Source organism: Tenebrio molitor, chromosome 3 (genome assembly GCF_963966145.1).
Source record: "Tenebrio molitor chromosome 3, icTenMoli1.1, whole genome shotgun sequence".
NCBI classification, from domain to species: Eukaryota; Metazoa; Arthropoda; class Insecta; order Coleoptera; family Tenebrionidae; genus Tenebrio; species Tenebrio molitor.
Window position 1 is genome coordinate 16448715 of NC_091048.1, and position 12562 is coordinate 16461276.

The 12562-nt window shown below is 36.1% G+C and overlaps 1 protein-coding gene and 1 long non-coding RNA gene across 15 annotated transcripts in view; one reads left to right on the plus strand and one right to left on the minus strand.

Annotated features, from left to right (window-relative positions):
* Positions 1-12562, plus strand: part of LOC138126042 (CUGBP Elav-like family member 1) — a 313867-nt gene that overhangs the window by 214302 nt on the left and 87003 nt on the right. The window contains exon 1 of one of the 13 annotated variants that reach the window (XM_069041720.1): positions 8013-8155. The exons of the other annotated variants lie outside the window; for them this stretch is intronic. Within the exon in view, the coding sequence (XP_068897821.1) occupies positions 8049-8155 (107 nt within the window). The 5' untranslated portion in view covers positions 8013-8048. Of the gene's footprint in view, positions 1-8012; positions 8156-12562 lie in introns of those variants that run through there. 13 annotated transcript variants of the gene reach the window in all.
* The window catches only part of LOC138126047 (uncharacterized), a 217009-nt gene that overhangs the window by 187767 nt on the left and 16680 nt on the right, over positions 1-12562 (minus strand). The window lies entirely within an intron of this gene.

The following is a 12562-nucleotide window of genomic DNA, read 5'->3' on the forward strand; positions in this document are numbered from 1 at the left end:
CCAACTCTGAGATCGATTCAACAACACATTCTAGGTCAGAAAACTGGTAGACAAGATTGTATTAAAAATTTAGTTCTGCTGCAGACACTTGGGGTAATATTCCAAACGCTATGCGCTCTGAAAATGTACGTAAAAGGTAAAGTCGCATTAACAAAATTCGTTAGTCTTTATGCTCCCCTGGCATTGTGCTTGTCGATCTTAATTTGGGTTGGGCAAAACCATCCAGTAAATGGCGCGAAGCGAACACCATGCATTCAGCATCTACCGTACTTGTCCGGCAAATGGAGGCAATTAAAGTTTTTGTGTGGATGTCAACAATAAAAGTGGCGTGGAGTAATATTTTTTATGATTTTATTTAGCCCTTTCGGAGAAGTGGAACCGACGACGTCGGCGTAAAGTGACCCCCGCCGTCATTACTTCCGCTAAATAAAACCCAACTGGACATCAAGAAGAAGAGTTTACGGTTTTTCGGAAATTTGAACACCGGAAACTTTATTATGCGATGACATATGTTAAGCGAGGACGCGCAGATTAAATATGATAAGCTTTTATCTCGGCAAGACTCCCGACGGAGATCTGATTCGGAATGTGGGTGAAACCCTTTTTAAATAAACATTAAACCTAGGGCTATTATAAGCACGATCCCATCCATAACGTTTGCCGTATTCTCGCCGGCGATCCCCATTTATCGTTCAAATTTAATGAAATACGTGTTACGTATACGACCTGTGGAGTTACTAATATGTGGCGACGAACTCGAGTCGGGCCCCTGGGACCCTTTTAAACAAATTATTTCGGGTACAATGTCGGTTTTTTCCGTTGTGGCCTGGATGTTTATTTTTGACGGGTGGAAACAAAACCGGAGCAAAAGTTTTGCAGCAATGACCATCAGGATCGCATTTTGGCGGCGCTCTGCCGCTAACAAAGAACGGATTTTCCTAGCTTAAATCTCTCGTTCTTTCCCTCCGGAGTTTTTCTCGTTTTCAACTTTTTGTCTTTTATCTGGGGCTTTGCAGCAAACTATGTCACTTACCTAACTGCGTATATACCTAAAGCTCTCTTTGGTGGCGGAAGTCGACGTTTATTTTTGAAGTCGTCTCTGCCTCCGTCTACTAATATTTTAAAATCTTCCCGGAACTCCAGCAACAAGGATGTCTGTCAGAAACAATTTCTATAGGGATGTGTGGCGATGCCAGAAGGAATTTGATATCATACGTTGTACCCTCGCTGGCACAAATTAAAATTCAATAATGTTGTATTCCGGTTAGGTAATTGGATCATAAAATAATCATTAAAGCTGTTGTCTGTTGAGTTTTTTCCGAGGTAATCTCGCCGGTGCGTTACCAGTGGGTTCTCTGATTTATGACGGCCTGAAAATAAGTGAAACTTATGGTAGCAACTCCTTTGTAATTAATTCCGCGATATTGCCTCAGTTTCTCGCGCAATTTTGCATCTAATTTTATGTAGACTGCACCATATTTCACGCAATCAATCGAACGGTGGGGTCCCGTCGGACGGTCAAAGGGCGGCGATAAATCACCATTAAAAGAAAAACTTGTCACAAAACACCGACGAAGGAAACGGCGACACCAACATAAAAATGTCATTTAATTCATCATCCTCGTCTTATCTCCAACAGTTTAGTCATATTTTAACATTCTATTTATTAATGTATGAGTTACCCCACATCATATAAATTTGCGAGTATTCTCAAGATAAATGTGTCGCCGGGGTTGGAAAGATTTATCGGCTGGGAAAATATGTGGCAGATAGATACCCACTTTCCGGTAAAAATTATTTTTGTACGGTTCTGTTTTTACTGGCGCACGTATCTATTTTTTATGAAATAAATAATCTTCCACTGTATCACGATGTGTCTCACCTCGTTTCGATTGTCATCATAAATATAAGGCTCACGTCATCTGACAGCGATTACCAAACTAGGATAAACAAGAAATTCCACAATGCAGATTACACTTCTGTTCAAACAACACGAAAAATAGAGAAATTTACACCGACGGGTCTGCGTATGACACAGGACGAGAAAAATCGCACCACGAGAAGGAAAGGGGACGCGACAGAAATGAACTTGCATTAAAATAATGTCTGACAATATTTTCTGAAAACAATCTACCAGCTTTTGGGGTGCTTTCGTGGAAATAAAACGTATTTCGTGGTTCCTGAAAATTTCTTTGTTTGACAGGATCACATTTTCAATATTCATTCGCTTTTAAAAAATGCTTGGTTGAGTATTATTATGGTTTAACATCAATTTTCAGATTTCATCGAATTTCGATAAAACGCTTTTTAGATTAGATAATAGCAACATAATCCTATTTGCTGTTCTATTTTACCCTTTGCTTGTACACGTGGGCGTGATTGAAACATGAAATTAGAAATATTCTGAACAAAAACAGTTTGTAAACAATTCTCACAAAGTGTTTTCAGTTGTACAATTTTATCTGCTAATTTACAAATAGAATAACGACTGTTTAAATTTAATTTTAATTTAATTTAAAATAATAATTTCATTTAATTAAAAACAATCAATTCATGCTTTTCTGTGCATTTCTTGTGGTATTTTAGGTTTTAGTGGAAATTTTTGTCATCATAAAATCCCCCATCGATTTGTACATACATATCATATTTCGCTTAATCTCCAGTTTCCTTTACATTCCGATTAATTTTTTTTATAATTTTGTACAACTGCATAATTAGAACAAGAACAGGAATTCGATCAGAGTTTAATTTTTAATCACCCAAAATGTATTATTATTCAACGGGAGCATATAAATCCTATTTTTTATATTAAAATGTGACTGTGATTCGCTAGCCCAAATACTTTTAAAAATAAAAATATTAGATGTGTTCTAATGCATTTTTTCACAAACCTAGGTATTTATTCTTAACTGAAAATAATTGATGTAAAATCACAATAAACGGGCTAATCTTTAAACATTAACGAAAGATGATTCAAACGAAAAAAATGTAGATGATGTAAACACATTGGGCTGCAGCACGACACCCTTATTAAATTTAATCATGACTCTAATTACGATGGTGAAGAATTCATCTCTTTCTGGCAGGTTATAATTGCATAAATCTATATTGTTTTATTTTTTAATTAACGGCAACTTTAATAACGGTGTCGTGATACGGCCCACTGTATTTTTTAATCATAAACGTATAACAAGGATCTTTCTTAATGGTATACAGGGTATGATTGTCTGGTCCAGCTTGCTATGAAAACTTGAAAAATTTTGAATGTGCCGCTTAATGTGTACTAAATGTCATACTTTTAGGTTAGTTTGTTGGCTTTTAACCTGAGACAAGTTTCAACTGTATTTTGCATTATAATGCTGCCTTTTTATCTGTGTTCACATTTTTTGTTTTATGCTAGTGATAAATACGACCGAGACTGGAGTGGACAACATAAATAACGGTGTTTTTCAGGAGAAATAGATCTTGTAGGTTTTTCAGTAAAATCTTAAATTTATTCAACAACATACACAACACAGATTGTACACCAGATTGTTGAGATAAACAGGCTACGGATATTTGTGGAGTCTCTTCCACCATTTCTCTCAAATCCTCGATAATTTCATCGGATACTGGTGGCCATCCTGATGATTTACTCTTGCTAACTGTTCCAGTTGTTAAAAACCACAATTCGTCCAATGTATTTTGCCCGGAATTTATTTTTATAATCAGATAATGATTATGTCCACTTACTAATAATAAACCTTCCATTTCGAAAGTAAGAAACAACAATGAACGTGTTCTGTTCAATAGAATAAACATCGTCAAGAAAATAAAGCTAAAAGAAAACTTAAATATCAAAACCAAACCTCACAAATTTTGCCAGTCTGTTTACCTCTGAAAGCGGATATATTTGCAATTTGTATTGAAAAATACAGATTTTTGGTGTTTCTTAACTGATTGATTATTGATTAGCTGCGATAGAACGAATATAAATAACGAAAACTCGACTGAAAAGCGCGAACAAACCGTTAATGTAAGAAGTGACAGTTAATATCGAATTAAAATTAGGCATCTATTTCAAAAAGGCGGCACAATAATATTTTCCAAAGCTGTTTAGTTTCGTACATTTTGACACAAAGGTCTTTAAATGAAATTGCGAAAAAACGAAAAGTTTTTGGGAAAATGTTTATTGTCTGCATAAACATTAAACATTTATATCTAGCAATTTTTTTAACAAAACTTTTTACTATTACATCACGTAAAATTTGTTTATTGTTCAATTAAGTAAAAAATAAAATAAATATGTATTAAAATTGTAACACCTTGCCTTACTTTCGTCTGTAATTAATTTTTCTTCTCTTATGAATTCTTAACTATTAAATATCATTATTACGTATCAACAAAATTTTCCTAAAGTGACAAATATTTTCCACAATTATCGACGAGATCGATAATAATAGCATCTATTAAGATTTTTAAATTTAAAAAAACAACAATACCAAGCAAGCTCAAGTACGTCGCTTTTTAAGTACATTTTTCATATACATATTCTTAATCATTTCTGAAAATAAGTCGTTTTCATTTTCTACTACACAAAATTGTATTATTTATTTGTACGAAGTCAATTTCGGTCTACTTTCATTTCGTGAAGAATAATTTCCTGTCAACATTAACTCCACTTTGAAACTAAGCAGTTCCCGACATGAGGCGGCCTAACTTTTACGATTTTTTTTTTGCGAGTTGACAGCATCAAAAGTACGACAGCAGCAGCAGTCCCCTCCCTGAAGATTTCAATTCGGGTCAAATTCCCTGCGCAATTGGGGACGAATAAGGTCCCAGTGACACCACGTCCCGCTCTAATAATCTAATACGTATTCAAAATATGTGCGGGGCTAGAATTCGGGCGGCGATTAAACCTACCCCTGATGGCATTCCCCCCTACAATTATTACTCAACAGGTCCTGCGGCCGTGCCGTCAATAGTTTGGAAGTAAACGCGCCATCAACGATCCATCAACCGCGACGACGGCGACATATAAATTTTTTTAAAGAGACACGTCGCCGCCCCCAAGCCACCTCCGCCGCTGCGGCACGTACGTCGCCCGTTTAATATCCGTTTTCGTCGAGCCGTAATTCGTTCCCGTGGCGGCGGCGGCAGCGGCGAACGTGGGCCGTCCCCCGCGGCGAAATCAATTTTTCCATCACGGCAATCGGATCTTTTATTCGTCGCTGCCGCCACCACCCCCTCCATGATTAAATTAGTCGACGGACCGAACATTACACGCTCTTTTCGCAGACTTTTGTCTTAACGACCGGCCCGTAAAACACAAAATCGAGTTCCAATTAGACGGATTGCCGTGTCGTAACAATTAGGATAGACGACAAGATGGAAGAGCGAACGGAACGGTTTTTATTTCCGGTCGCTGGGGCGCATTTAGCACGTTTATTGGGGGATTTATTAACGAAACCCATTAGCTGTAAAAAATTTTAAATTGGGGGCGGCGAATCAAGACCGCCCGCAATTTAAAGCGAGACTCTCCCTTGTTTCGGTTTTAGTGCTCCAATTAAAATTGTTGCAAATGTGTGGCTGAACTGTTAAATGGGGTAAAATTTGCTTAAATGCAAATTGTCATATTTATACATAATTTGCATGTTTATATTCAAGACTGTTCTGGTAAGAACTGCGGCATTTAAAGCTTTTCCTTTGAATTTGGACCCCGTGATATTTTTTGAAAAAAAAACCACGAACTTTGAATCAGAAATATTTTGGGTAGACGTGAGTGAGTTCAACCGTTGCGTACTAAGCAGACATTTGTAAATGGGAAACTCCGGCCTCGTTGCAATTTCAATGCATGTTCTCTTATAAGGGGTGTCGTCATGGACCTCGACACAATTAATTCCGAACGTGCTTTTTTCCCAAATTTAACCCGGTCCCATTATAAATGACCGGTCACGGTTTGCATGAAATAAATAAAAGTCCTGTGGAGGTAACTAAGTCTCCCTCTCTGGAGGGAGGACGAATTTCAAAGCACGTTTAATTTTTATTCGCATGATATTTCACCGGAGTCGGGGACATATCCTACATTAAAGCCACGAAACATAACGACACTTTCGTTATGTTTGGCAGGACCTCGGCCAGGACCCAAACGACGCATCAGGCTTTTCACGTAATTTCGTCGCCACATTAGACCACAAAAACACTATCCGAATTAATTAAATTATACTTAGAGAGCGCGCCTGAAAATATTCTCGTCTAGGGTCTAGGCTAAAATAATTTAGGGAGTCTGACCGCATTATGCAAATTTTTAACGACCGACTCGAAATATTCGCCGTGTGGCCGTCCACACCTGAATTTTCACCGCTCAATGATGAAGGCTGGAAGTTCTAAGTTAATGGAGTAAATATTTAGTTGAATATTAACTGCTGTGCCACTGGACTCCACTTTACGTTGTCATGCGGAAATTTTCATACTGCACAGTAGGTATTAAGAACTTTTTACTTTTCTCTTTACAGTGTTCTAACTGCAACCATAAAGTAAATTTCACAGTGAAATTTTAGAAAATATATGTACTTCTGTGTTATTTTATAAACCTTTTACCATTTACCAGAAAATTGGTTGTTATAGATAACTGGTTCAATCTCCATTTCTATTCTTCATTTTTTCCGACAACTCCAGTGACTACAAACACCGAGTCTGTCTTCCTTTTGCTTTATTGACTGAACAACATTTTTTAGTTTTGATACAGATTTATTTCAATTTTATTTATCACTCGTTTGCCTTTCTTACAGATTTTTTAAACATTTTTATGATTGGAAAAGAAATATACATCTAACAGATAGTTATTTAGGCAACATTTGTATAAAATACTATTTTTTACACTCACACAAGTCCGGCAAATGTGTTGTAATTTCACAAATAATTTTTTGCAGATGATTCCAACAGTTATTTAGATCAAAGAAGGTTTTGAGATTTTGGACTTTGGAATGCATGGAAGTATTTCTGGTTGCATATACATACCTGTTTCAATTTAAATTTGGAATTTGGTATTTCGGCAGGAATCGAGATTGCAGCAAAGGCGGCTATTGTAACTTTGATAGACGCGAAATCACACGAAAGTACCAAAATTTGACCTTGCATGACACTTTACTACACTAGTGTGGTAAAGTATGTCATAATGACATTCAAATTTTAGATCCAGAATATCGATTAAAAACAACTTTCATAATTGTTTGCATTTTATTAGCGAACACCGTGTGCTAACGTTATCAACAATTGCTAATTGCAATCAACTGCTTGATAATAAATAAAAATTCCATATATAAGAGTAACTAAATACTCCTTCCATGTTATTAGTTGAACTGAAATATGTATTCTTTAATACATACAATTAAAGATAATATTGTTTGGTATTTTTGTTTTTTTTTTAATTTGGAGTTAAGAATATTTTTCCAAAAAATAATCATTTTGTAGCCAGTCTGATAATAATTAAAAGAACTTAACATTGTATTTTTAAGATAAAAATGGTCGCAAGTTTGCTTTAAAATTGGAATAAAAATAACTGAGAACCATTCTTAACAGCAATTAAAACAGACTGTTTAGCGGAAGGATTTCATTCAAAGACCAACAAAATAAACATCAGAAATTGTTTTGCTAGTTCTAGAAAAAACTCTTTTAGATATATTGTAACTACACAATTAGAAGTTGAAAAGAAATCGGCTGGAGTACTGCGTTTTCAAAATTTTTTTAAGATTTCAACCGTAGAGATTAGAAATTGTCCATTTGAAATTCAAAAATTTTTATGAGCAGGTAATTTACAAAATTCACCCAGTGCCAACGGAGATCTGAGGCTGAATTACTGATATAATCCGTCACTGTATCACATGACACTAACCATGAAGATTCGTAATTTATTTCTGGAGTTGTTCAAAGGAAGATAAATAATAACAAAAATTAAATTCTGGCGCATTCCAGCTTTGATCGCATGCGCTTCTTGCATCGTTTTTTGCGGCAATCACCATATCGTTCCTCCATTGTCGTGTGTGTTTGTGTAAGTGACGACGTCTTTTATGTTTGCGGAATTTTTAAAAACCGGGCCGCGTGTGCATCCGCCTTATAGCCAGACAAAAATGCTGGAACCGTCTTTCGAGGATTTTATGAAAGATTACTTACTCGCGTAAGTATTTGAAATATGGTCTTGTATGCATGCACATCTGGGGGTATATTTTAACAAAACCCAGAGGCGGCGAGAATAATATAAGCGTCCGAGGCATGTGGCCGACGTAAATCTTTCTTTTTGCCGAAGCGAAGGGAATTTTTGGATTTTTCAGGGGCGGCTCGCCTGCGCACATTCGGACCTATTCGTCCATGTCGACGGAAAAATGAGCGCAAAAAGCCGAACTTTTTGTACGTGCAGCGATTCCGTGATCAATGACACGTCGCTAATCAGCTCTCTTTAAAAAGAGTCCAACGGTCGCTTCCAGAAGTTGGCCCAGAAAGCGCCCGACGATTTTTGTTCTATAAAGGGAACCGCTGGGACTTTGTGTGGGCCACTTGATGGGAAGGAAAACACACCGGAAGCGGAACGAGGCAGGTTGAAAAAAAAATGGATCGGATTAATCTAAAAGCACGCCTGAAAGCTCGTGTAATTTTTTGAGTGGCTCCCGACTCCATATTTCCGGATTAAATGTCACCAGATGCTTTATTATTTTTTTCAATCAGCGTCGACCCACCCCATTCAACATTATAAAACTTTTAATTCGGGTCAAGTTGACGTCTTCAACAAGCGTCCCACCAATCAACAGACCAGTCAAATTACGGGAAATATGCAAAAATCTTGAAAACTGAAGGTTGGCAGACCTTTTACGAGCCTTCCAAGAAGCTCTTGAAAGCTCTGTTTATTACCGCAAATTCGTTAGACATCCTCATTACATCTATAAAGCTTTTTTTGCGATTGTGACAGAAGAAATATTTAATCCTGTCTAGCCCAAAAAAAACTGAAGCTCGTTTAGTTTCTCTATTATAAAATTTTTAAGACAAATTATAATCTAGGTTTTACTGTCAAATGCGTGTAATTTAAATACTTGATGAATATTCTCAAAAGATAAATTATACATCCTACTATGTACTTATTTATTCAGAAGTTTCTAAAAATAGCAAGAGTAAAATGAAAAAGATATGTTTCGTTGATATTTATTTTTTCCAAAACATTGTATACTTACTCGTAGATGCATTTAAGGGTGACTTATAAAAATCTGTACTAGACTTGAAAAGATTCTATTTGTCTAAAATAAATTTAATTTGACGGGGCTACAAAAAACAAAAGCAATAACGTTTGTCTGCACTAGAATACGGTGACATTTCTTTTTTATATTCTGATATGATGCATAAAAATTTCAATTCTCTTCTTATTTTATTTGACGTCTGTCACATATTAGAGCTATTCATATTTTTTATACATTGTTATGGCCCGCAAAGAAATTAAAAGACCTTGAACGTTGTAGAGCAGATACAGAAAAAGTCTTTTTTTCAACACACTTGCATTAATTTTTTGCAAGTCGCTTCTTTGCAACCGTCGGCGTCGGAATGGACCCGTAATGGCAAATGTTCCTGATAATGTTCATTGCGAAGGGCAGAACAAAATATTCCCCCCCTGAAAATGTCATTCCATCCGTAAAGGTCTTCGTGTTCGGAATACTGCACGTTGCGTTTTCAATGAGCCAAATCACGTTCGCGACAATTCTTTTCGCGCACGAACGTGTTGTACATATCGTCCGGAAAGCTCCGGGCGTTGAAGACGCCTAATTATAGTCGACAACTAGATGTAAATTTCATCGTCTGGTTGGTTGCCGACTACGTTTCCCACGTGGATTTCGACAGATTCGCCGGGCCATTATCGCACTACTAGCTAAACTCACATGTTGCGGGATCGATACAAACCCACCCCTGCGCCTAATTCAGCCCTCATCGCGCCGCCACCAGATCAATCTTAAGCCGTTTTCTCGCGGGACACGCTGTATCGGAAAGCCGGAACGGAATTGTCGACGATAGTCGCAACAGAATCGGCTGACTTTGCGCGAAGCCAAATCCTGGGATGATTTCAAATTTACCAGTGGAAAACATCACAATGGCGAGAGAGATGTGCCGCAAAATCCTGTCTAGAATCTCTGTTACTTTTTACTAATAAGGATGTATTGTAACGGAGTGCATTATACCTATTATATTCGGAGGTCAACAAGTGATCAATGAGATAATGTTCAACTGATTCATTCGGTGAAAATTCCTCTTTTTCGGTTACCGTAGCAACAAATATTTTATTTCACATATTGTGTTGTATGAAGCCTGCAAAATAATTTCAATAATAATTTTTAAAATTTAATTTTGTCAGAGATCGGAAGTCCTTTTTAATAGAGTACTGATACTCTGTATATGTGAAATGCATTTGTAAATAAACTAGTTAAATTATAGACTCGTCAAATGGCAACATTCAGAACGTATTAAACTAGAGTAGCTGAAATGCTTCATTAATCGGAATAATGTGTCAAGTATCAAGCAATATATCAACTTTACATTTATACCCTTTTAAAAAAAAAAAAAAAAAAAAAAAAACTTTACAATTCATTGACGAAAAAAAGCAACTACATATTTAATGTTGATATACATATGTCGATGAAGAAGATTTATGAAAAAAACTAAATGAGAAAAACCATTTTTTTTTTGGATTTTATTGATTTGGCTTTGCAGATTCAAATTACGTTGCAGATCGTGCATTAAAGAAGACGATCTGCTAAGCATGTTCACTAAAAAGAGAAGGAAAAGTTCACAATTCAAGGGGTGTTCTAGTCTAAGATGAGATATTTTATCCTTTTTGAGGATTTTTTTTAAACAATGGAACTTTTGTCTGAATCTTTTGTATACAACTTTATTACATATTTTATTAATGTTTTTGACATACGTAATACAAAATATTGTTCAGACAAATAAAATCACCTTTATGTTTAAAGTATGTCGCACTTAAAATGAAGACAGCTTAATATTTTCCTTATCTACAAAATAGAGATCTGAACGTTTGTTGTACAGTCGTAGAACTTCTATGAGATAGGTACATCTTTTCAGGTACCTAACTCAAATGCAAGTTGAAAACGAAAGAATGTGTCAAAAACTAAAAAAAAATACAATAAGAAACTATTTATTCTTTGTTTAATAAAAATTTAAACAGATAATGGAACAGATATTCATTCTGAAACTGTGAACTATTGAAAATTACTAAAAAATCAAAATGCGAAATTAAATTCGTGAAATTGCAGCAGGACATTTCACTCATAATATCATCGATAATAATCATACCACTAGTTATATTATAGCCGAAAATATCAAGCTGCCTTCGTTTTAAGTGCTTGCCATAAAATTAGAAAAAGACAAAATTTTTAGTTAAGTTTGATACTAGCGATAATGACATGTGCACTGAAGGTTGTTAAGTGCTTATGACATGACTTATCTTGGAAAGTGAAAAAGCTCATTTCAGTTGTATCACACTTACCAACCACGTAATGTAATAATATGTTATTACCATAATAATTTTCTTGATGTTTATTTTTTAAAACTTGTTACACTATTCTTACCAACGAACTTTAATACATGTTTGAGCAAGTTTATTTTATTTAATTAAAAAGTCATTTAAAAAACCAACAATTTGGTTAACAAGTGACTGCTAGTGAATGATATCCCAACCTGCAAATTTGGATTTGAAATTGTTTCGAATATTTTGAGAAAGAAATTAATCATCTGAGTTAATTCCGTTATTTTATTGCGTATTTAATTTATTAAATAATGTAAATGCAAAGAGAATAAATGAAAGACCGGAGAACTCTGCAGCCTGTAAGGGTATTAGATGTGCGGAAGAACTTTTAATGTTGATCGTTCTGTTCTGGGACAAAGAGCACCGCTTAATCTTTTAAAGGAATTAGCAAGACACAAAAAAGGAACTGAGCCAACCGGAAAAGACCTGAAAAATTCGCAAGTTCGTTTGTGTTAGAACGCGCCCCCTATTGTCGACGAAGACGTTCCGAGATCAATAGCCCAAGTGGAAGGCGGCCGTTATTATCTTCCGCACTTTGCGGCCACGTTAACTAACTTACTGACACATTTTGAATTAGCTCCGCTCGAGGACGCCCGGAATTGTACCGGAGTCGCGCGATCCCACCTCCTTTCACTGTCTCACCCCGCGATGCTTATAACTTAATACTCTGCTGCTTGAGTTTATAAAACCGCACAGAAGTAATTAAAGCCTTAGTGAAAACAATCCTGGAATGAGTTTACTTTTACAAGATTAGGTGGGATCTTGATTAAAGTTTCAGGATGGACGCCGGCAAGCAGGACAGAGAACCGAAAAAAAAACACTCCACCGAAAAACCGGTTCGGTAAACAAGTTAACGGTTATTCGGCAATTATTTTTACGCGATTGTTAAGCTTTTCTTTTAGTGGAGCCTTTTATTGGTCGTAAAGTGATACTTAAACGGCTGATTTAGCAGGCGACAGAATGATTAGTCTCGGTTCTCGTTTCGACCGGGAGAAGGAAAAACTA